This window comes from Melampsora larici-populina (genome assembly GCF_000204055.1).
Source record: "Melampsora larici-populina 98AG31 unplaced genomic scaffold MELLAscaffold_52, whole genome shotgun sequence".
Taxonomy (NCBI): Eukaryota; Fungi; Basidiomycota; class Pucciniomycetes; order Pucciniales; family Melampsoraceae; genus Melampsora; species Melampsora laricis-populina.
In genome coordinates this window covers 513,141-538,391 of record NW_006768816.1, presented here as the reverse complement: position 1 = coordinate 538,391, position 25,251 = coordinate 513,141, and the positions used below count along the sequence as shown (strand labels likewise).

General features: G+C 38.6%; 7 protein-coding genes across 7 annotated transcripts in view; 3 read left to right on the top strand and 4 right to left on the bottom strand.

The window, feature by feature from the left end:
- Positions 1 to 2,888: 2,888 nt before the first annotated feature.
- Positions 2,889 to 4,726, bottom strand: MELLADRAFT_73080 (uncharacterized protein; the record flags this gene model as incomplete). Its single annotated transcript, XM_007415584.1, has 9 exons — positions 2,889 to 3,378; positions 3,442 to 3,511; positions 3,588 to 3,625; positions 3,714 to 3,798; positions 3,893 to 4,026; positions 4,090 to 4,159; positions 4,236 to 4,273; positions 4,377 to 4,461; positions 4,543 to 4,726. 9 exons carry the CDS (start codon positions 4,644 to 4,646, stop codon positions 3,277 to 3,279), a joined length of 726 nt encoding a protein of 241 aa, XP_007415646.1.
- A 6,014-nt stretch (positions 4,727 to 10,740) lies between these two features.
- On the top strand, positions 10,741 to 11,444 carry MELLADRAFT_50222 (uncharacterized protein; the record flags this gene model as incomplete). Its single annotated transcript, XM_007415616.1, has 4 exons — positions 10,741 to 10,783; positions 10,854 to 10,956; positions 11,036 to 11,149; positions 11,257 to 11,444. 4 exons carry the CDS (start codon positions 10,741 to 10,743, stop codon positions 11,273 to 11,275), a joined length of 279 nt encoding a protein of 92 aa, XP_007415678.1.
- A 354-nt stretch (positions 11,445 to 11,798) lies between these two features.
- Positions 11,799 to 12,098, bottom strand: MELLADRAFT_39344 (uncharacterized protein; the record flags this gene model as incomplete). The annotated part of the gene is made up of 1 exon (XM_007415583.1): positions 11,799 to 12,098. One exon carries the CDS (start codon positions 12,096 to 12,098, stop codon positions 11,799 to 11,801), a length of 300 nt encoding a protein of 99 aa, XP_007415645.1.
- A 195-nt stretch (positions 12,099 to 12,293) lies between these two features.
- MELLADRAFT_50220 (uncharacterized protein) lies at positions 12,294 to 16,446 on the top strand (the record flags this gene model as incomplete). Its single annotated transcript, XM_007415617.1, has 9 exons — positions 12,294 to 12,410; positions 12,478 to 12,592; positions 12,672 to 12,865; positions 12,947 to 13,530; positions 13,613 to 14,147; positions 14,246 to 14,493; positions 14,584 to 15,249; positions 15,350 to 15,532; positions 15,599 to 16,446. The coding sequence occupies 9 exons, from the start codon at positions 12,386 to 12,388 to the stop codon at positions 16,148 to 16,150; spliced, it is 3,102 nt and encodes a 1,033-aa protein (XP_007415679.1).
- A 534-nt stretch (positions 16,447 to 16,980) lies between these two features.
- Positions 16,981 to 17,735, bottom strand: MELLADRAFT_111316 (uncharacterized protein; the record flags this gene model as incomplete). Its single annotated transcript, XM_007415582.1, has 3 exons — positions 16,981 to 17,117; positions 17,475 to 17,636; positions 17,714 to 17,735. 3 exons carry the CDS (start codon positions 17,733 to 17,735, stop codon positions 16,981 to 16,983), a joined length of 321 nt encoding a protein of 106 aa, XP_007415644.1.
- A 1,726-nt stretch (positions 17,736 to 19,461) lies between these two features.
- Positions 19,462 to 22,632, top strand: MELLADRAFT_39376 (family 39 glycosyltransferase; the record flags this gene model as incomplete). The annotated part of the gene is made up of 7 exons (XM_007415618.1): positions 19,462 to 19,949; positions 20,052 to 20,204; positions 20,278 to 21,257; positions 21,347 to 21,605; positions 21,704 to 21,868; positions 21,989 to 22,134; positions 22,277 to 22,632. 7 exons carry the CDS (start codon positions 19,462 to 19,464, stop codon positions 22,630 to 22,632), a joined length of 2,547 nt encoding a protein of 848 aa, XP_007415680.1.
- A 1,873-nt stretch (positions 22,633 to 24,505) lies between these two features.
- MELLADRAFT_67338 (uncharacterized protein) overlaps positions 24,506 to 25,251 on the bottom strand; it is a gene marked incomplete at both ends in the record, with an annotated part of 1,533 nt that continues 787 nt past the window's right edge. The window contains one exon of the mRNA XM_007415581.1: positions 24,506 to 25,178. Coding sequence (XP_007415643.1) covers positions 24,506 to 25,178 — 673 coding nt within the window. The remainder of the gene's footprint in view (positions 25,179 to 25,251) is intronic.

Sequence of the window (25,251 nt, the reverse complement as noted above, 5' to 3'; positions counted from 1 at the left end):
TGTAGAGCATTTCTCATACCAGCTTTTGTAAATATACTTAGACTTATAACTTGGTACATCATTTCCCTATTAATACTTGAGTTGCCATGTCCAAGTTGTATCGCCTGTACAAAATACCCTGTAATATCTAAATTAGCGCAGATTCTGAGCAGAGTACCTCAATACCGTACAGTAAACGCATAATTCGCTACCACGTACATCACCATAACCACACCGGTTTCAAAAATGAAAATATGCGACGGCTGACTCTCTATAATGTAAAAACTCAGATCACAACAATGTAAGGGAAGTTCAAAATTAGACTAACAAAGCTGGAACTGAGAGTAGACAGTGTCTAGAAATTGACCGTTGTCAAAAGGAGGTGCTACAAGCCCAGTCGCATTATTAAACATTGGTTGGTGGAATAATTGAGGAGGTGAGTAGAATGGTGGGAATCAATTACAAGGAAATCAGGCGCCAAGGCAAAAGTGAAGATGAGCAGTTATTGGAGATTGAGTTGTGTGATGCAATGGGGATTCAAGATCAAGAAGGCAACAAAATGCTGTCTATTTATATCTTAATTTTGGACTGAATAACGGAGGTACCGATTATTCCCAACATAGTTTAAGATGATAAGCGATAAGCACATCCGTTGTCCGACGCCGCATAAGGAAAGCACAGATAAAGGGAAAGCGATTGGTGGGCAATAGGTGGAGGAAAAAATATCAATAGCACACAATAACATGCCAAAATGAAATGATGAAAAGGTGAGTAAGAAAAGTTTTGATGCAAAGATCAGAAAGCCGTAGTGTTGGATAAAATCATATCACGATGTAGTGTCTGAAGCAGGCTCCGGACAAAGAAACCACCATGTAGGAAACAAAGAAGCCGAGCACAAAAAGCTTTGTTGCAGACATACAAAGCTTTGTTGGAACAATAAAAATGACATCGGAGATATCCAGAAAGCACGACAAAAAGGAGATGAAGGGTAGTACGAGGAGGAGAAAAGCCAGCAGGCGATGAAACAAAAAAGACCACACGAAGACGACCTGAAATCCGAATGCAAAAGTGACCGAAGGGAGGACCGACACTCATGCGAGTGGTCCATCTTTTTATTTTTTAGATTTCTCTCCATTACCAAAGTGTGTGCTTTTCTGAACTCTCAGCTGTGTTGTGCTTTTGTATATAAAGATGCCCATGAGTCCAATCAAGTTTGATCTTCATCCAGTCAAACTCATCTCTATATCATTATTTAATAAGCCAACTATGTACTTGCTTACAATGTACCTGCTTCTTCAGTATTTTAATCATGGGTATGCTTTTTCATAGTTTCCTCATTTCTTTATTTTACTTTATTTTCTCTATACATGTATGCGTGTTGCAAAACAAAGTTTATCCATTCAAACTTGTCTCCATATCCCTAAATAGGCAAACTACTTATGTACTTACAATGTATCTGCTTCTTTGTGATTTAACTCATGCATCTCTTGTCACATCTCTTTGGCAAAATGCATCCGTTTAATGATCCTTATCACCATCACAGCACAGAAATTGACCTGTTGCTTACCAAAAACTTGTTTGTATGTGACAAGATATGATTGAGAGACATTTTGAATTCATCAATGACACAAAACACACTTGTACAGGCTGGGGTGATTCAACAAGCTCAGAGAAGAAAAAAGCATGCTTCTCAAAAACAAGTCTCACCTGTCAAAGAAGAATCATACTATCCATGGTTGTCCAAGGGGAGGACCCAGGACAGCTCCTGTTGGGGTTTGTACCAAAAAATGTTGGGATTTGGCCTGAGATTTCAGGTGGGTTTTACCTATGTTTGTCCCAAAAATGGTTGGAATTTTCCATTTTTGCTAAAATGTTTGTATTGGAAAAGGATGGAATTTTGGCTCAATTTTAGGCAAAAAAAAGCCGTACATTGTTAAGTTACAGCTTTTCAAAAAAGATTTGCTGTTTTATTTTTCCAAATTCACTTCTAGTATTACTACACATCAAACCTATGAAGACCCCTTGGCCATCTGGCCCACCCAAAAGAGCCTCTCTCAATTCCCAGAGTACACTGACCCTGTGATGGTGCACACACAAGGCTCATCCCCTTGTCATTTGTCTTAGTGAGTTTTGTGCCACAAAAAAGGTCGGGATTTGGATCTTTTTGGATCTGACCTGAGTTTACTGTGTTTCATGTTGGAATTCTTGATACAAACCCCAATAGAAGCTTTCCTGGGTCCCCACAGGGATCTTCTCAGGTAGTCTCAGTAGCAGACTGATACCACATCTCTCTGGCCTTTCTTATCCTTCCCATATCGAATCCGGCATTCCCACACGCCATGCCACACTTGTGAATACTGAATTATCAAATCCAAAACTCACTTGCCACGTTGCCCAGTGGTAACCAACCTTCACTGCCATTGGCCATCAGAAACAGTGTAGCTTTTGTTGCATGGGGTGAGTGGTGCAATAGGTGAATAGACATGACTTGATATATTGAACTTACAATGTGCTCACTGAACTACGTCCCATCCTGCTTGTTCTCTGGAGCCTGTAGAGGTACAAAGTACTCTTTGACTTGGCAATGTAATGTGAAATCTTGACACCAGTCTGTCAGATTGCAGGTGACATGCAGTAGTGTGAAAGGTTAATGGTACTAAGGTCTCAATTTAAAACACAATCTAGAGACCAGTGATATTTGTGAGCTCATTCAGTCTAGTTTCTTTTCCATTTGTTTTATCTTAGTGTATGGATACGAGGCAAAAATCCTTGGAAGTTTGAAGGGGCACAGGAGGTAAAAGAAGAGACCAATCAGCGAAGTTTTTCTTCTTGCCAAGCTGGGATCCACGATGTAAGCATAGTTTTGCAAGCGTTCATGTAGGGTCTGAAAGGGAAAGGGCTAAAACTTTGATAACAACTTGCAACATGAATGCTGCATTGTCCGTTGAAAAAACATAATCGAAACATAGCAAAGGATGTCATATATAGAAAACATAAAAGACACGCCCAAGAGTTATACACTAGTCAAAAAGTACATCTATGGTGAGGTTGGAGATAAGAAGCCACTTCAAAACAAATGAACTATGGAGCACAGTGTTAACTCATAGGGTTATAAAGGAAGAGACAAAAAAACTTTGAAGCACATGATAAAATCAGAAAACAGAAGGGCACAAGGTCGAATAAGCAAATATTGGCTTTACAAAAGGTTCAGAGCCACATGGATGATTGAGTGAAAGTAAAACACGCAACAACACTGCCGATAATCTGAAGTCGGATTGAAACAAGCGATGTGGAAGCTCAAGCACAAGGTGCAGCTTTACCCTCGATGCGCTCGACCAAGAGCGTTGCCGATTGAAAGTTCTTGATGTTGGTTGGGTTTAGAATGCCCTCCACTCCGGGCTAAACAATGGAGAATGTAAGCCTAAGGGCTCTAAGATGAGGTAAGGAAGGAACTGAACATACTTGGTTCTTGCATTCACCATCCTTGTGGTCAAGTACTTTATTCAAGGCTGCTGAAAGACCACTTCCAGAACTTTGAACCAAACCATGTAAGAAACCAAATCGACGAAGATGTTTGAATGGTCAAAGATGAGTAGTGAATAGCTTACTTTGCGATTGGGCCACCTTTTTTGGTTTGGATTGTAACCTAGTAGATAATAAACCAGTCAATCAATGAGACCAGAAATTTTTGATCGAGAAAGTCTCCATCAAAGCTGAGCAGAAAAAATATTTACCTGACAGTAACCACAGGATAGTACTTGTTTGTTCACAGTTTTAACAGCATTTCCTTTTGCATCGTATCCAATTTGTCCAAGGGCTCTGCAGACAGATAGAAGGGTCATCAGAAAAAAAAGTAAGCCTTCGAAAATGAGGTGAGATAAATAATGAATTGGGCACAGAGAGAAGATCTGACTTTTGACACTCTTTCGGGTCGAGTTCATGCTTACAAGCTGCAGGTGCAGGTTTATCCTCGATATATTCGACCAACAACGTTGCCGGTTGAAAACCCGCGATGTTAGTTGGGTTTTGGATGTCCTCCACTCCGGGCTAAACAATGGATGATATAAGCTTGAGAGTTTTAGGCTGAAGTAAGAAAAGAACTGAACATACCTGGTTTTTGCATTCGCCATTTTTGCGATTGACAATACTATCCAAGGCCTTTGAGAGATCACTTCCAGAACTATGAAAAAGGCCATGTAAGAAACCACAGCGATGAACATGTTTGGATGGTCAAATATGAATAGTGACTAGCTTACGTTGAAATTGGACCACCTTTTTTGGTTTGGATGGTAACCTAGTACACAGGAAATCAATGAATCAGTGATTGTTGAAACAAGCTAGAGGGTCCCCAGAAATGCATAATCAAGATATTCCAATCAAAAAGACGAAGGATTTACTTTACAGTGTCCGGAGGATAGTACTTGTTTGTTCACAGTTTTAACAGCATTTCCTTTGGCGTCGTATCCAATTTGATCAATGGCCCTGTGAATAGAAAATAAAGAAAAGAAGTGCAGGAGGATGAGGTGAGATGACTATGAAATAGGCATAAAGAGAAATCCCTACTTTTGACACTCTTTGACGTCAACTTGCTTCTTACAAGTTTCAGCTTGAGCTACATTGTAGGTGAAAGCTGCAAGGAGGACCAGAGTTTTAATCAAACCTTTCATGTTGTAAGATGGATTGATGAAAAGTAGCAAAAGTTAAGTTATTGATGCGAAAAAGAATAAGTTGATAGATGTAAACTGAGGAGGAAGAATGGGATGAGAGAAAGAAAAGTAGAGAAATCCTTTGAGATTATATACTCAAATCATCTCATTGCAAATATGGATTCCTTCTGTCAGGTCATCGATTCCACTGGTCTTCACTCACTCACTCACTCACTTGAAGGTTTGAGCGTGCAGATACGAGCCAGCCTGAGATTTTTCTGTAGCATTTGTCAATAGTTGTTGGTAACGCATTATGAACCCATGAGAAAATGAGTTCAACAGTCAAGGCTCATGAAGAAGGACCCTCAACGCACAGGCTTAGATGTCCACAAGAGAAAGATGTGAGCCTTACATGAGCCGCGGAGCAAAAATTCCCGAAAGCTTTTGGATTGAGAGTCATGCAATGACTTCTCTTGAGCAGGACGTGTATAGATAAATGTGCATTATCAATGAGGGTTCTTGCTAACATCATGACGCGATGTAATGAGTTCGAGTTGTTCAAGTTATAAATAGACCAATCATGTTTCCACTTTGTTTGTTCTCTTTTCTCATCGAACTCATTATCAAGTTTCCTCAATCTTCCGCTTTCCTCAGATTGTGGTGGGTTCTTGCTAACATCATGACGCGATGTAATGAGTTCGAGTTGTTCAAGTTATAAATAGACCAATCATGTTTCCACTTTGTTTGTTCTCTTTTCTCATCGAACTCATTATCAAGTTTCCTCAATCTTCCGCTTTCCTCAGATTGTGGTTTCTTTTTGATCAAACATCAGTCCATCATAAGACTGATATCTGATCCCTAATCTCTTCAGGTATTGTGGTTTCTTTTCGATCAAACATCAGTCCATCATAAGACTGATATCTGATCCCTAATCTCTTCAGATTAAAGACTCCCACTCCTGAAGCTCTTTGGTTATGAGCCCAGCGCTCCTCTAAAAAGCGCTTACCAGTCAAAATTTTCGATCGATTCATCTTTTCATCGATAAAATTTCACTTCGAAAAACATCCTTTTTCGATTATCAAATACTTTTTCATTCATCACCATGACTGAAAATTCCAGTTCGGCACAAACTCATTTCCCCAAACTCGCCAAAACCAACTACGTCGAGTGGGCTGGCGATGTAATCGCCCATCTCATGACGGTTAATCTTGAGGATTTCATCAACATCGACAATCCTCCGGTTCCCCCCGGAGTTGTCCAAATCCGACGATTTGGACAACTCCGTACAACTCACAGTCCATCAAACCAAGAAGAAAAAGGCCGCAGGAATCTTGTTCGGTTGCATCGATCAAGATAATCGCATTCGCATCGTTGCGAAGGATGCTGTGGCGGACCCTGTTAAGATGTGGAAAATCTTAAAGGACCATTTTCAATCCTCATCTGACAAGAATCAAGCTAGGGCTTACTTAAAGTTCACGGACCTCGTCTTCTCCCATGACCTTGAAGGTTATATCACTGATACTCAACACGCCTTGGCCGGCATGTTGGCAGTCGACGGAATTCGTCATATCTCTCAATCTTACTTAGGTGAAACTATCGTCACCAAGCTCCCGTCCACCATGGACATCACTAAAACCCTGCTACGCAAAGAACGACCCTTGACGACTGACAAGGTTCTCAATTACCTCGAAGATCAATTGGTTTCGATCAAGGATGAAGAAGCCCACGCAAACACTGTGGCACTTGCTGTTCGACAAACTAGGACCCTTCAGCGAACTCAAACTCAACGCCCGCTGAAATTCAATCACACAGCTTACTGTTCTAACGGAAAACACAACGACGAAGCAAAAGGTCATACTCGACAAGAATGTTATCAAGTCAATCCACACTTACGACCAACAACTGCTCGACCTTCTAGTTCTTCTCGACCTAGAGCTGCTGCTGCTGTAACTGTTGATCCATTCTTCGAGGCTAAAGCTTTCGTTGTCCTCTCTTCCGAGCACGATTCCATCCTATTGGATAGTGGCTGCTCTCACCACATGGTTCCGGATCGAGATCTCTTCCATAAGTATGAAGAAGTTACCTCCACTGTTGTCTTGGCCAATGGCAACAACATCAACATCATCGGCAAAGGCTTCATCACGTGTAACTCTGGTGATGATGAGCTAATTCTTCCAGCTCTCCATGTACCCGACTTGGGCTGTTGTCTCATCAGTATGGGGGCCTTGTTGATGAATGGTTACAAAATCGAAAGCTATGTTGACGACATCATCATGAAGAAACGTGGCGCTGCTTCTCTCATTGGTCATGTTCGCAATCAAGTAATTGAACTTGAAATCGTTTTAGGCACGTCGGATCTCACTATCAAATCTCGCGCTATGGTTTCCATCTCTGACTACAGGACTCTCCACAGACAGGGAGGTCATCCCGAGTCCAGCCGCCTTAAGATGATGTACGACGTTTCTGAGCCAGAGGATTGGAACTGTGAGGTTTGCAAACTGTCGAAAGGTCACCCACTTCCATACTCTGGTCATTTCCCTTCTGTAAAGCACCCCTTAGACATGATTCATAGCGATTTGAGTGGCAAGATTTCTGTACCATCTGAAGGAGGAGGTTTATATTATTTCAAACTCACCGACGCTTGTACGAATTACAAACACGTGTATATTTTGAAATTGAAATCAGACACTTTTCCTTGCTTTTTGAACTTTAAGAACAATGTTGAGACTTTTCACAACAAGAAGATTGTGAGCTTGGTCAACAACCAGGGGGGAGAGTACATGCTTAAGGAGTTTCAGAAGTTGCTTGCTGAAAACGGAACTACGTCTCATCTCAGCGCGCCTTACACCCCTCAACAAAACCCTGTTGCAGAGCGAGGGAATCAAACAACAACGGAAAAATCAAGGACCTTGCTTCGACAGTCCAATCTTCCTTACAGTTTCTGGGCTGAAGCGGTCATGACTTCAGTTTTCCTTGAGAATATCACACCAGCCAAGATCACCAACAATAAGTCAGCCTATGAGCTATGGTTTGGTCGCTCCTTCGATTACTCTTGATTAAAGCCATTTGGCTGCTGTGCTTACGTTTTAATTCCAAAGCAATTTCGACGCAAGTTTGACAACACCTCAATGAAAGGAATCTTTCTTGGTTATCAAGTTGGACACAAGAATTATAGGGTACATTTAGATGATGGGAGAATAGTTTATTCTCATGACGTTACTTTCAACGTGACGGAGTTTCCAGGTATTGAAGGACAAAATCCATCTTCATCTTTCAACCTCGACACATTGTTTAATGACGACATCATTCTACCATCAGAGGTCGCTTCATCAACAGAAGAAGACTCTGTCGCACCTGAAGAAATACCTCTTCCAGACTCTCCTCCTCCAACACCATCTCAACCCATTCCCGTTGAAACTCCTCACGAAGCATCAACAACACCAATTCCAAACAACTTACCTCAGCCGGAAACGGAAGAAATCAATCCAGTGGTAGAAGAGGAAGATGACGGAGATGACGAAGACATCATCGAGCAGCTCACACAACAACGCAAGCCTGGCTGGGACTATCATGTGTGGTCAGTTGCACCGAACGACATATCCAGCAATATCGACACTTTCAACATTCTCCCAGAAGGTTCTCGACGCACTAGAGCTAACGTAGTCACCACCTCCGTGTCGTCGCCAAGAACCTACAAGCAGGCTCTAATGTCCTCCGACAAAACCGACTGGCAGCAAGCCATCACTGCTGAGCTTGACAACATGGACAAGCGAAAGGTTTGGGATGTAGTCATCCTTCCCGCAGGTAAACGTGCAATTGGCACCACCTGGGTCTTTAAGAAAAAGCTAGGTGCAGAAGGTGAGCTGCTTAAGTACAAGGCACGTCTTTGTGCGCAGGGGTTTTCACAGCAGTTCGGTGAGGACTACAACGAGACCTATGCACCAACTGCCAGACTTGTTTCGATGCGGATCATTTGTGCTCTTGCTGCAGTTGAGGATCTAGACGTATATCAGATGGATGCTGTTGCTGCGTTTCTCAACGGTTCACCAAAGGAGACTATCTACATGAAGATACCAAAAGGCCTGAATATCAAGGATGCAACAGCTGAAACCGTTCTCAAACTCAGGCAAGCACTTTACGGTTTGAAACAGGCTCCGAAAGTATGGTATGACACCCTGAAAGCCTTTTTCGCCTCCATCAACCTGTTTCCCTCACCACAAGATCCCAGTGTTTTCTTGTCTAACGATCCTACTTGGAGATGCATCGTTCACGTTCACGTAGATGATATGATCATTGCTACCAACAACTTCCAACACTTCCACTCTGCCATCACCAAGAAATTTTAGATGGACGACGACATTGACTTCAAATACATTTTGGGTATGAAGGTCATCAGGAATCGTCAGGCTAAAACAATCACCTTGTCACAACAGCAATACATCCGTGACTTACTCAAAGACTACGGGATGACTGACTGCAAACCTGTAGGCTCACCAATGATTCCGAATACATACTTAATCCCAGGAACAGCAAAAGAAAATCAAGAATTTTTGGATCTAGGCTTAAGTTACAGACGAGCTGTTGGACGATTGATGTATCTCAACAATGCGACCCGACCTGATCTTTCTTTCGTTGTCTCACAGCTCTCTCAGCACTTGAACTGTCCTTCAATTGTTCATTGGATCGCCTTCAAAAGGGTGTTACGATTCTTGAAGGGAACGCAAGATTTTGGTTTAGTTTTAGGAGGTAAGGATTTGGAATTGAACGCGTTTGCAGACGCTGATTTCGCAGTGTGTCCTGTAAGCAGGAGGTCGACTGGGGGTTATGTTACGAGGCTAGGTGTTAGTACGGTAAACTGGATGAGTAAGAAGCAAGAAAGTGTGGCATCTTTGACGACGGAAGCGGAGTATAGATCAGCATACGAAGGTGGTCAGGATATCGTTTGGGTTACCAACTTAATGAAGGGTATGAAGATGAGTCAACGCAGTTCACCAATATTCAATCTAGACAATCAAGGTGCTATCGCATTAGCAAAGAATGAAAAGTTTCAAAGGCGAACTAAGCATGTGGATGTCAAGTATCATTGGCTACAAGAGTTAGCCAGCACTAAACAACTCACGGTTACTTACATTCCAACTAATGATATGATAGCTGATGTAATGACAAAAGCTCTCACTCCTTGCAAGCATCTCAACTTTTGCCATTCTTTAGGCTTACACGATGTCAGCAAGATGGGGGGGAATTGAGAGTCATGCAATGACTTCTCTTGAGCAGGACGTGTATAGATAAATGTGCATTATCAATGAGGGTTCTTGCTAACATCATGACGCGATGTAATGAGTTCGAGTTGTTCAAGTTATAAATAGACCAATCATGTTTCCACTTTGTTTGTTCTCTTTTCTCATCAAACTCATTATCAAGTTTCCTCAATCTTCCGCTTTCCTCAGATTGTGGTTTCTTTTTGATCAAACATCAGTCCATCATAAGACTGATATCTGATCCCTAATCTCTTCAGGTGTTAGTAGTTGTTTTCTTTCTAAAGTAGTTCTCTTATTGAAATCGAACTCATTATCAAGTTTCTTAGTAGTTGTTTTCTTTCTAAAGTAGTTCTCTTATTGAAATCGAACTCATTATCAAGTTTCCTCAATCTTCCGCTTTCCTCAGATTGTGGTTTCTTTTCGATCAAACATCAGTCCATCATAAGACTGATATCTGATCCCTAATCTCTTCAGATTAAAGACTCCCACTCCTGAAGCTCTTTTTTGGAACATTCAGCGCGTGATTTCGAATGATTACTAGAGTTTCTCCGCGCAATCACGCGCGGTCTTCGTCGTTCATTTAGATATACGCGCTGGCTCCTCTTCGAGACTTTTGCCAGCTCCAGATCATGCCAGTGATCATTGGTCGCAGAAAGAATCGGGGGGCTTGAAAGTTCTACGTTGTGGATGCGTTAGCATAGGGTGACTTAGTAGAATGCTTATATTCATCTAAGATATGTTTATATCGAATGTCTACTGCGCTTCCATCCGTTGAGATTTCCAGAAGAGTTTCAAGAAAACAAGAAAACCATCAAGAATCGATCAAGTAACGAACCTATATCAATTTACATGAAAACATGAACCCAACTTTAACACGTTTAGCTCGATCAGCATGGAAAGGTCAGTCTCATTTTTGACTTCTCACAATAACAAGAAAACTATCAATCTTGACCCTTTGGTTTTCTTTTAGGTCCATTCTTTACAGCTTTCCCAAATCTAGCTGAAGCTTTGAGTACAAACACAGCCATCAGAACATCAGCTAGATCTTGTACAATCCTACCTAATTTCGTAGGGTCAGTCATCATTTTTCGATTGATTTCTTTTTTTGTGGATAATCTTTGATTTGGATTGGATTGTTTGTTTTTGGCTTAGACTTAAATTATTAGTTCATAATGGAAAGGATTATGTTCCGGTGAATATTACAGCAGAAATGGTTGGACATAAATTAGGTGAATTTTCTCCTACTCGAAAACCTTTCTCTTACAAGTTGAGTTTCTTTTTTTTGTCTTTTTCATTTCGATCTGAAAAGAGATCAATAAATGTTTAACTCAATTTGTTCATCACGTATCTATTTAACAAAATTGCGATTCTAGGGCTTCAAAGAATCGGTAGAGACTCACTTTGCAAAAGAATCATCTCAATTTCAATCTTGCAAGGAATGTAAATAAAAGTACTTTAGGGCAAAGAGAGATTTCTTGGTTTACAAACTCAACCAGTTGCCATTACTTTCATTTTACTAAATTGTTGTCCTCTTTCCAATGTAATACCCTTTTTACCCATCCTTATTCGATTTGATCAGCTGCCATTAGCTTCTACACATGACTCTGATCTGAGATACATGTATTACATTGGAGTCCATTCACCGTGCTCACTTAGAACCAGTGTGCTTCCGTCCAAATATCCTGGTCCCAAGGGTAATTAAATTTCGAGATGATCTAGTGCGGTACACAACGGAAAGTCGATGACGAGATCGATCGGATAATCTTAGAGAATGACCCGGAAAGTCTTTAAAACATGATTGTTATACAGTTGTTGTTTAATTTTTGGTTTGAACGGTGTTTCTTTTATCGAATACGATTTTTGTTTTATCCTTGCCTCTGAAAAATCAAAACCAATTTTCATCAGAACTTTATACTCAAATCAATCCAAAACACCCAAAAGTGAAAACTAGTACCTGTTTATGTCTTGGATCTTTAGAACAAATCACATAAACTCTTCCTTTCCTTTTAACAACTGAACAACCATCACAGATTCTTTTAACACTTGATCTAACTTTCATACCTCTATGACCAAGATTAAGTTGATGTTGATTGATGAATTGATTTGAGATGAAAGGTTTTGTTAAGTTTAAATTTACATTATGAGTTGATTGAGTTAATGATTTTGTTATTGGTTTGATGATGTGTTGTAAGCGTGAGAAGAATAAGCTTGACATTTTTTTGAGATTGTGAAGTTGGTTGATGAAGGACTGAACTGAAATTCGGAGTGGATGGATGACTTGAAGAGTTTGGATATAAGCATCGCTATGGGTTTACATACGAAGTTGAGTGTTACTTTAGTTTATGCTTGTATTCTAAATCAACTCAACGCGTCACCCATTCCAGATTGTGCATTCGTCGATCAAGGTCAGCAAGAAAATAGATCTCATTCAAACTACCAATCCATCATCAGCAATAAAACCAATCACTCAAATCAATCTATCATCATTACCAACATCACATCATGAGCGCTGTCACTTCTGCTTCAGGTTAGTCTCTATGATACATAAATCAAGAATGAAAGTCAAACTGATTTCAATTCATTCATTCTTACAGGTATTTTAACTCTTTTGGACGAGGATGACGTAGAACTCAAAACCTATGCTCTACAACAATTGGATAGTCTCGTTTATGAATTCTGGGCAGAAGTAGCTGATGGTATCTCAAAAATGTAACACAAGAACTTAACTTCTCACTAACTCAACTCAGCTCATCATAACAATCACTTACCCTTTTGATTTTACTTACAGCGAAGTACTTTACGAAGATGATCGACTATCAGCTTCTACCCGCTCTCTTGCTGCACTAGTAGCTTCAAAGGTCTATTATCACCTAGGAGATTTGGCCGAATCATTACAATTTGCTCTAGGAGCTGGTGATCGGTTTGAAGTTCAACGAGTGGGTACGATCGGTACAGATGGTGAATTCGTAGAGACAGTTGTTTGTAAGTTGGATATCATTCTCACTCAAAGTTGAACACTACAATCTAAAGTTTGATCTTGGATTAACTTTTGATTTCTCATAGCTGAATGTATCGACGCCTATGTGACTCTATCCACCGCACATGAACAATCGAGTTCGGACTCGATGACTTCCGCTCCTGCTGCTATCGATCCACGTATGTCAGGAATAGTTGAAAGAATGTTTAATCGTTGCATCGAAGCTGGTGAATATCGTCAAGCCTTGGGGATCGCATTAGAAAGTCGTCGATTAGACATCATTGAGTCGATTGCATCTCGTTATAGTACTAAAGAAGACAATCTGCTTAGCTATCTCTTGGAAGCTTGTATGACGGCTATCACCCGGGTGTCTTTCAGAAATGATTTACTCAGACTTCTCGTCCGTCTACTCACTTCCCAGAAATCAGGACCCGATTACTTCAGTATCACTCAATGTTTTGTCTACCTCAATGATCCTGAACCGGCTAGTCAATTGCTCAAGGAGTTATTGAAACCTGAAGCAAAGGATGATGATATCTTGACTGCTTATCAAATATGTTTCGATTTGGCTGAGACTGCCACACAAGAGTTCTTGGAAGTGATCAGAAAGAATTTGGCAGGTACACATGGATCGGCAACGGCTACAGCCATCCAGACAGAGGGTTCTAAAGTATGTGGCCATATCACATGTCGAATTTTCTTCGCTTTATTATATAACTGACGCCATTCTTCTAATTGACGATCGCCAACAGTCTAGCAGTAACCCTCATATTGACCGGGCACGTGAAATCCTCACTGGAGAAGAGTCAATTAAGCTTTACTTAGAATTCCTTTACCGAAATAATCATTCAGACTTACTCATCCTCAAACAAAGCAAGGATGCCTTAGACGGTCGAAGTTCACTTTATCATAATGCTGTTAGCTTTGCCAATGCATTTGCGAATGCAGGTACGACATCTGATCAATTTCTAAGAGATAATTTAGATTGGCTTAGTAAGGCAAGCAATTGGAGTAAGTTCTCAGTCACAGCTGGGTTAGGTGTGATTCATCGTGGAAATTTAAGACAAGGGATGGAAATTTTACAACCGTATTTACCGGGTGGTGCGAGTTCAAGTTTTTATAGTGAAGGAGGTAGTCTCTTTGCTCTCGGTTTGATCAACGCTAATCATGGTGGAGCGACAGTTTTGGATTATATTAGAAATTTGATGAAGAATAGTAATAGCGAGATTATCCAACATGGTGCTGCTCTGGGTCTTGGAGTGGCTGGTATGTCATCTGGCAATGAAGGTGTGTCAATTCTTTCCAACTTGGGCTCATAAATGCATGTCAATGTAAGAACATTTGTGTTTCTAACGAATGTTTTATTGTCCGGTCACGAATGATAGATGTATATGATGATCTTCGTGATGTACTCTATAACGACTCTGCTATCGCAGGTGAAGCAGCAGGATATGCAATGGGACTCTTGATGTTAGGTACTGGGTCAAGCAAAGCTCTAGATGAGATGTTACAATATGCTCATGAGACTCAACACGAGAAGATCATTCGTGGTTTAGCGGTTGGAATCAGTCTCTTGTTTTACGCAAAGGAAGAGGCAGCGGATGGGATCATCGAGATCTTGACGTCTGACAAGGTACGTTGCAAGATCGCCATCGCTGTGGTATCCCATAGCCCTGGCTTGTTTGTCTGTCAACTGATAGTGAGTGATTTGATGACCTCGTAGGATCCTATCCTTCGATACGGTGGTATCTACACGGTAGCGATGGCCTATGCCGGTACAGGAAATAATAAAGCCATCCGACGTTTACTGCATGTAGCCGTTTCAGATGTGAATGACGATGTTCGAAGAGCAGCAGTCACATCACTTGGATTTCTTCTTTTCCGAAACCCTAGTCAACTTCCACGAGTGGTACAGCTCTTGAGTGAAAGTTACAATCCAAACGTTCGGTACGGTGCTGCACTTGCACTCGGGATTGCCTGCGCTGGAACCGGAATGGAGGAAGCCATTGAATTATTAGAGCCCATGACGAAGGACACAGTCGACTACGTTAAACAAGGAGCTTGTATTGCACTAGCGATGATTCTAATTCAACAAAATGAAGTTTTAAACCCCAAGGCATCAGCAGTAAGAAAAATATTCGAGAAAATCATTTCAGATAAACATGAAGATGCGATGGCTAAGTTTGGAGCGACTTTAGCACAAGGTATCATTGATGCAGGAGGAAGAAATGTGACTGTTTCCATGAGGAGTAAGAATGGAAGTAATAATATGACAGCGATCGTTGGAATGGCTCTCTTTAATCAGTTTTGGTATTGGTTTCCGATGGCACATTCTTTGGCACTTGCTTTTACTCCAACAGCGATTATTGGTGTTGATAAAGAACTTCGAGTGAGTTTGATTGTATTTTTGTCTCATGCCATATTTACAAAGACTAGAAGGAAATTGGCTTTTTTGTTGATTGAGATTATGTTTTTGGAGGGGTTTTTAGATGCCTAAATTCGAATTCTTATCCAACACACGACCTTCACTGTTTGCTTACCAACCAGCTACTACACCACCTACGACAGAAAAGGTTGAAAAGGTTGCAACGGCCGTTTTGTCTACTACTGCTAAAGTTAAAGCAAGAGAGAAGACGAAGAAGGACAAATTGAATGCAGATGAGATGGAGATGGTAAGTGAAGTAGACATGATTCTATAGGTTGGTGGATGGATGTTGATGAGTCTCTGAGCTTTGTAGACACCGGCTCCTGAAAGCCCAGCCGTGCTCCATAATGAAGAAGCGATGAAGATTGATGAACCATCAAATGAAGCATCAAAGAGTGGATCACAAGGTCTAGGAAGCAAAACTGCGACAAAAAGGAGAAAGGAAGAAGCTTCATTTGATAAATTAGACAATCTCTCACGTGTGACACCTACGCAACTATCATACATTTCATTCCCAGATCAATCTAGATATGTACCAGTCCGACCGATCGTTGGATCATCTTCATCTAAATCATTAAGTAAAGTAGGAACCGGTTCGATTAGTAGTGTAGCTCAAACAGTTTTGAGTATGGCCGAATTTGCAGCAAGTGGAGCGGGTGGTGGGATTTTGATTGTTAAAGATCAACAACCTGATTTACCTGAAGAGTTTTTAGAGTTCACTTCACTTAAGAATTTGACTAATCAAGTTGAAGATGTTGGAATGCAAGAGAGTAGTGGTACAGGAGGTATGGATGAAGATTCGGGATTGTTAAGTGGACCTATTGCAGATCTTCCACCTTCTTTTGAGTATGATTTTGATTCTTAAAATCTAGAAAAAAAAGAAGAAGAAATGAAACTTTTTTTTGTGCAAGAAAGATGTGATTTGTTTTAGTTTTGTGAAGCCATTTTTTTGTGGGGTTCTTGTAAGACTCTATGTGATGATGTTGATTGTGAATTGGTTGGATCGAATGAATGAATGAATGAATGTGAAGGGTTTTCAAAAAGATATTATAAGATAGTGTTTTTTTTCATCATTAGTGAACTTTTTTATAGTTTTTGTGCTTCATTGGCAAGAGAAAAAAAGTAATGAAAATTTAAGATGTGAGCATGTTTTTTCTTTATATAATTTAAGATGATGAATGATAATCAAAATTTGTTTAAAAAGATTGGGGAATAGTTGAACTTTTGGGTTTGGGAAGGAGAAGCTGGACCAGGTTTAAGTAGTACTCAAGTATGGTATTAGGGCAAACAAAATCATCTCAACTTTTCAAAGTCATTGAATCTCCTGAGATCTGTATCATCTCATTACCCTTTGCTGTCAAACCAGCACAATTTGTGTAGATTGGGTGAAGACTATGATGTCTCATTTCGATATACCAAATGAATTGATCCTTGCCAATATTGTGTCATTTCTGTGCCACAATCAACAATGACTTATAGATATTGCAAGTATGAAGAAGGTAATGCATATTTCAGATTGCGGTTAATGAGAGGTTAAGAAAATCTTCATGAAATATTTGTTAAGATCAACTGATCATTTGTTTTTACAAGACATCTTAAGAAGTGCTGGAGCAGACTTGACTTTACATAGTACTAAATATCTTCATTGACACTTTTATAATGTTTTCGAATTCACATTTCTTGGAAGTTGATCAGTCAAATTAATGTGACTTTAACTACCTCTATATTCCCATCTGGTGTGTCTCGAAACACAACAGACTTTTCACGTCGTAAAGGTGGACATTTCATGGAATAAATTACCTTCACATCATTCCCGTCTTGTACCTTGTTAACTGTTAAAAGAAATCTCAGTTGAATGAATTATGCTTGGATGACTTTTATATATAGTTATTTCGAGTGTCTAATGAAAACTTACGTATCCTACTGTTGGTGTCTCTATATTTACCTGCATGGTTGTGGAAAAAATCTATTCGATCAGACCGATAATTCCAATATGGGATTAAAGATCATCAGTTTTTACCATACAACTTCCACCAAGTAGTTTTTGTTTGTGATACGGGATACAAACTCACCTTGGAATGAAACGGTGAGTCTCTCTTTTGAGTGAATGATTAAAGTTCATCAGCTTTCACCATACAATACACCTTCCACCAAACCATTTAGGTTTGTAATACAAAATGCAAACTCACCAGGGCGTGAAACAGTGTCATAGTCTTTCAAGTCTTTTATTATTTCGACCACGGCGTTGGTGGAGACCAATGACTCTGCTTGTTCGCGGTCTTGATTAAAAGTACTGATTCCTGGGCTAAAGACTCCTTTGTTGAATTTAGCACAAGCATAATCGAGTCTGGCTATAGGTTTCAGTATATTTTTAAGATGAGATTCTTTGATCACTAAAATGTCTGTCTGACTCTTAGTGAAGACTCACGATCTTCCATTTCAAGTGACATTACAGATGAAAATACGATTGAAAGGATAATTATACTACTGAAGAAGCTTTTCATCATGACGAGGACCAAAGAACTCGAAGGAGAAGAATATCTTTGGGTTTTGAATGATGTTGAGTGATTTGGAAGAGAAATAATTTTTTATAGGGTAGCCTACAGCCACAAATTCTCTTGAAACCTTTTTTTGAAAAACATTTCTCTCAAACATTGATCATTTTATGATGCACTGCTTCAAAAAAATATCTATGTTCATTACACATGGAAAGATATTGAAATTTATTTGCTGAGGAGAAAAACCCCTTCTTTCAAACATTTATCATTTTATGATGAACTACTTCATAGAAAAATTTATGTTCATCAAGAAACATCCCCGTACATGGAAAGATATTGTCTTTGAAGTCTTATGGATCGAGATTGAGTTGATGAGTTAACCAACTGCAATGCGTAATCAGACTCAGACTCAGAGGGTCCCACCCATTAAGATCTCTTGTATTCATACTCTCAAACCAGATCTCTTCAAGACATTTTATCCGTTACGTAATCCGGAAAAAACATGGCAAAGTGTACAGACTCAGTCGGATGGCCCGATGGTCAGGGGGACCCTAAGATTGATTTATTGACTTGTTTAACGACCTGTCTTGATGAAATTCCTTCACAGCTCAATGTCTTCAACACCATAGTCATCAAAGAAAAAAATTGGTTTTTGTTTGATATCATTTAACAAACAGTTTGAAACTCAGGAGGTTTTATTTATCATATGTATCACTTCATTATAAATTCCAAACTCAAACAGATACTGAACGGGAACACAAGATTCATTGATTTGTATTACGATTTCTTATGGATTTTCTTTTATTTTAAAAAACTTCAAGAGATTGAACTTGTTTGATTTTAGTTTTTGTATATATAAGTTTTATACTTGAGATTTAATTAAGATTTATTTAAGAAGTCAGGTTTCGGTTTGGGTTATAGAAAGTAATCTTGATTGAAGAATGTGAATGGAAAGAGAGAATGAGGAAGGAGTACCTAATTACATGAAAAGGTCAAGAAGATTTCAATAAGGTTTCTTGTAGTTGAATTTGAAAGAATCATATTTGGTTTTGGTAAGAGAACATTAAATATAATATTGTGATACAAAAGAGTGATGTAAAGAATTAGAAATTGATGAACTGAAGAGTATTTGAGATTGGTCGATCGATGGAAGTGAAGTGGGAAGTACATTGCGAGCGAAGACTAAAGGGTGAAAATCAAGAGGAGTGAGGTTGTATTATGGGTTATGTAGTAGCTGGATTAGTTTATGGTTTATGAAAGGTTCAAAGAAGACAAAATCTATTGGGGAAGTTTTGATTTTGAGTACATACTGTAATGGTATGTAATCTGAGATGAAGCTCAAGAATTTGGCTACTCTTTTCTGAATCAGATCACTATCATACAGATGATGGGTGGCTTTTGAGGGCAGGATCTGATGAAGTTTTTGGTGATTTTTGATTAGTTGACTTATTTGGAAGGTTTTTTTATGGTGACGTTCTATGATTCTAAAGAGTTGAGAGTCAGTTAGATGAGATGAATCCCTTTGTAGAATGTTTAGTTGGATTCATCCCTTCACTCAGAATCAGAGTCAGATTCAGAGTGAAGTGGTGCTGGAAATTAGAAAGTTGAAAGTTTTTCTAATAAACCCAATCCCAATCCAATTCAAACTCAACCAAATCAAAAACCAAAAACCAAAACCATGAAAAATGAAATCAAGCCAGAACAACAACAAGAATTCAATTCAGGATCACCTTCATTACCACCATTACGATCTAGAATTCATCATAATCACAAAAAACTATTAGAAATCAATTCAACTTCAAATTATCAAACCAATCAACACAAAACATCCAGTACTACTTCAACTTCAACTTCAACAAGATTAGATTCACCTTACATTTATCCAACACCTTGGTCAAACTCATCAAACCAAGATCAAAATATAATATCACCATCTTACTTTAAATCAGATCCTACTTCTTCTACAAACTATACTAAAGGTTGGTTAGTCAATCATCAATCTCAAAAAACAAATTCAACTTTATCAAATCATCATTCCTTTTGGAATTCATTCGGTGGTGGTTTACATCAACTCGATTCAAAACATGAATCTAAGATTCTTATTTGTCTTACCATCTTGGCTTTCTTGATTAGAACTTGGGCAATTTGGAGACCTTCTAGTGTAGTGTAAGTCTTTTTTTTTTTCGATCGATCGATTGATTGTAAACCTCATCTGTTTCCATACTTTCTCATCAATGAATTCATTTTTTTTTATATTTTTGATTTTAGGTTTGATGAAGTTCATTTCGGTGGATTCGCTTCAAAGTATATCAAGTCGAGATTCTTTATGGATGTACATCCACCACTTGGAAAACTTTTGATCACTCTTGTTGCTTGGATTAATGGGTACAAGGGGAATTTTAATTTTAGAGATATAGGAAGGTATGAATTCCATTTCCGATAGTTTTCAAACCAAATCACATCTTCTAATTAACTCCAACAAATTTATGATCAGTGATTATTTAACAGGAAATGTACCATATGTTCAAATGAGACTTTTACCAGCTAGTCTAGGAGCCTTGATTGTGCCGATCTCTTATTTAACCATGAGGATGTTAACGCTCAAACCGATGTCATGTCTCTTAGGATCCTTAATGATCATTTTCGAAAACGGATTGATAGTTCAATCTCGCTTCATCTTACTTGATTCACCCTTACTGTTCTTTACGACTTTGACAATCTTCTTTCATACGGGTTTTTGTTACGAAGATTCCAAGAGAGGAGGGTTCACCAAACGATGGTGGATTTGGTTATTGTTAACCGGTTTGAGTTTAGGAGCCGTAGCTTCGACGAAATGGGTTGGATTCTTTACGATCGCTACGATTGGATTAGTTACGATTCAACAGCTTTGGAATTTGATGGGAGATCTAAGGGTGCCGATCCCATTACTTGCAAGATATTTTATGGCTAGAGTGATGGCTTTGGTGATCGTTCCGATTGGATTTTATTTGTTTATCTTTCAAGTTCATCTTTGGATCTTATCTGGATCAGGTGATGGAGATCCGTTTATGAGTTCAGAGTTTCAACATACTCTTAGAGGTCATCGAATGAGTGATACGTATGCAGATGTGATGATCGGATCGAATGTGACCATTCGTCATACCAACACTCAAGGAGGTTATTTACATTCTCATTCACAGTATTATCCTACTGGTTCTAAACAACAACAGATCACACTCTATCCTCATTCAGATTCCAATAATCTTTGGACCATCTTGGGTAGACTTTCGGATGAATCGTTGATTGGAGATCCCCAGCAGTCGAGAGATCTATCGTTTTATAATCATCAGTCGGTCTTTGTGAATCATACTTCGATCATTAGACTTCAACATACGCTTACGAATAAGAAATTACATACTCATGATGTTAGAGCTCCGGTGACTGATGTGGATTATCAAAACGAAGTTTCATGTTATGGGTTTCCAGGATTTCCAGGTAAGAGTATTTCTTTGATCCAAAAGTACCCCCAAATGAATTATAAACTAAACCGAAATTCGGATCTGTTTGTGTTGATGAAAAACCAGGTGATGCAAATGATGAATGGATAGTAGAAATAGTTAGTAAACAATCAGATTTGAAAGTAGACAAATCATCAGGCAAAAGGTTAAAAGCCTTAAGAACCAAGTTTCGATTAAGACATCCACTTCAGAATTGTTATTTGTTTTCACATCGAGTGAAGTTACCTTTTTGGGCGTTTGATCAACAAGAAGTGAGTTGTAATAAGAATCCAACTTTGGCTAATTCACTTTGGTATATTGAAACTAATGAACATGAAAGATGTAAGTTTATGAAATTGAGTTTTTTTTTTTTTGGAAAGTTTTGATTTGGAAAATTTTGATTTGAAAAAGTTGACTTCAGTGATGTTTTTTTTTTAAAGTGAGAAAAGATTCTAAATCGGAAAAAGTGAATTATAGAAAACCCAAGTTTTTGGAAAGGTTTATGGAATTACAAAAAGTGATGTGGCAAACTAATCAAGCTTTAGTAGATCATCATGCATACGATTCAAGACCGAATGATTGGCCATTCCTAAAAAGAGGGATCAATTTGTAAGTCTTTTTTTTGGAGTGGATTGGTTTTTTTATAACATGATCCAAAAGTAAAAAAATGGGTGTTTGATTTCTTGATTTTTTTTCGTTATTTTTTTTTGGTTTCGTGATTGAAATTAGTTGGGCAAAAGATCATTTACAAGTTTATTTACTTGGGAATCCTTTTGTTTGGTGGATTAGTACGGGTTGTTTGATTGGATTTGGAGGGATGAAATTAGGGCTGGTCTTGAGGAGGAAAAGAGGGTATCGAAATGATTTGAATGATGGTAAGTGTGTCTCAATTCAAAGTGATGATTGATTTTTCGATTATCAAAACAAAGTTTACTGTGGCATGAGTTGAAGAAAAGAGAACTGAAAATTTTCTTGTTGGTTTGATTTGATTTGGTTGGTGGATTGATTGGAAACTAGCCAAACTATCTAAATATGATGGGATCGGAAGTTATCTAACGATCGGTTGGGCAACCCATTACTTACCATTCTACTTAATGAACCGACAATTATTCCTACACCATTACTTTCCATCATTATATTATACAATCTTATTAAGTTCGATGAGTTTTGAAATCTTAACATGTAAATTAAAGTTAATCGATCGATGGAAAGTGTTGGGTGTGTTGGTTTGTTTGGTGGTTTGGAATTGGTGGAGGTTTTATCCGATCACGTATGCTGGTAAATGGACTAGAAATGAGTGTGAAGCGTCTAGATGGATTCGAAGTTGGGATTTTAGTTGTCATGAGTTTTTGGATTCGGTGAGTGCTTTTTAAATCTTTTCCCCCCCTTTTTTTCAAAGTTTTTTCATAATGTAAAATTCTAATGAATCTTTTTTGGCTTTTTTGGGGGGGTTATTATAGAGGGAAGAGTATGGTCAAAGAGTTGATCGAAAGGATTGGTTAAATGAAGGTAAAGAAGGTTTATTAGATGCTTATAAACCGGCTTCTAGTGGGATTGGTGTGATCCCTCCTGAACCGATTCAAAATGTATTTGATGGTTGATAAATTAAAGTAAAGAAGTGATAAGTCAAGATTTATGAAAAAGTTTTAAAAAGAAAAGTACAAAAAATGAACCAAAGAAAAGGTTTTGATCTTAAAAAGTGATTGGATTGGTTTGATTTATTTATTTATTGGTAGGATTGGGTTGGGTTGAGTTAGTTGGGTTGTAGGATTGGGTTGAGTGATTAAGTTTTTGGATTGGATGGATTGAGGAAATGGAATTTATTGAATGCAGATGGAGGACTCATGAAGTAGGTGAGGTATGTAGATGAATAATAAAGCTTAGTTAGTATGTATTGTAATAGAGAAGAACTAGCTTGCCTTTCGTATCAAATTTAACTAATTTAATCTATGAATGAATCATTCAGATTCCAGGTTTGGATTGTAAAAAGTTGGGTTTGAGATGAGGACCTGATCAACTGACATTGTTGTGTTAGATAAGTCAAACCATGATAAGTTGTAGTAAATGAAATCCAAACTTATTCTTGATGATTTTGAAAAATTTCAATCCTCTCTCAATTCTTGTAAAAATTCATTATGGATTTTCATAAATTTAATTCTGCATTTGCCTTTTACATAGTGTTTTGGTGTTCATGGGATTACTATTTTACACTGAAGTATATTTTATGAGATCATTGAAAAGGAAGATATCTTTTTTGAACTTATGTAAGGTCTTTGGAAAGTATGAGGATAACTATGTTTTGAGGATCAGATCATCAGCTCTTAGATATTGAATTCTTCAAAAGAATCCAATTGTAAATCTTGATCACAAAACAAACAAGATGTAGTCAAGTTAACTTAGAAAAGCTTGTTAGAAATTCCTTGCCAATTTTCTTGGAGTTTTGTGGGCAAAGTTGGTCAAGGTTTTTGGAAATTGACTGTATGGTACCTCTCTCTATACAGTCTCAGAACAGTAAGTAAAAGGTGAGAATGTATATTCATTCTTGTAAGTTTGATTTCACCCTGAATTTAATTGAATCAGTGGAAATTCAAGTAAGGGGACTTTGTTGGCTAAATTGTGGTATAAGTTTCATGAAAACAAAATCAAGTTGAACTTGTTGGGTTTCCAATGCCTTGAAGACTGTTTCTATAGGTCTTTAGATGGCTATCAGATCATGAAGGTGGTGAAAGAGATTTAGGGCACGTTCACTTAAGGAATTGCTGACCAGACATCACATTCTGTAATTTTTTTTAATGCAAAAATGAAACATATACCACCAAATAAACACTTTAAATTTTGCAGAATGTGATTTCTCACCAGAAATTGCTTAAGTGCATGTGAAATTGAAAGAAACCTTGTTGACAAACGTATCAAAGCCCGAGGCGCATGGCTTACAGTTCACTCATATGATCTAGAGTATTTTGGTGTAAATACACTTCCTTACATTCTCTACCCAGCCTGAACCGTTTCCTGACCGGGGATGTATGTAACACTTTGAACCCATTAAAAAACGGCAACACTGAGGATTTTCTCCTTGAATTCTTTGATCCTGATTTCTCATTATACTTCTTTCGGCAATCAATTCGGATCAACCAAGTTAATTTTTGAACCTTTTACAAATCCAGGATGTACCAACTCTAGCAAATTCAAGGCAATCCAAGAGTTTAGCTTTCTCCACAATCTCCTTGTCCGCAGAATTTCCTGGAATCAGACCAGAACCTTGAGAGTTTCAAACAAGTAAACATCAATTTCAGCAGATAAGCCAAGGGCCTCATTCATAAAACACAACTTACGAGCTTCTTTAAAATCATCTACATTTTTGAGACCCGGAAAGTGATCAAAAGGATTTTTGTCGTAATACTTGAGGCCCAGGGTGACATCAGGTTTGTTTAAGGTATTTAAATTCTTGTGTATGGCTTGAAGTAAACTGATACGCTTTTCTTCAAGAATCGAATTCTCATCAAAGTAGGTACCAAAGGTCTTTCGTAGAAAAATGGAAGCTGCGTCTGGTGAGGTGTTGATTAATCTACCATTTGTCTTCTTATCGGCCAAATCTACAAGTTTGTTGAATAGCTCTTCAGCCAAAGGAGCCCCGAGCGCTTCAACCCCCTTTTCAGTTTTCATATCCTTCACAAAAGGTAACCAGTACTGAACACAAATCATGGGATCATCGCATCTTGGAGAAGCAAGTACAGCGTCAGAAAAAATCCAAGCCTCTCTATGAACGATCTCTGGATTGTTTTGTTTAAATTCTTTCAATTCTTCTGAGAGATCTATCAATTCTTCATTTCTTCCGATACCCGATCCATCGACTCCTTGAAATAGTTGTCGACTTGATGACGGCAATTCACTTGGGTTGATCAGTTCAGGGAATCGGGCTCTGATGTTTTTGAAGTCTCCCGCTTTGATCATTTCCTTTGTATACCTCTGAAGTAAATCTCGATCTGCTCCAG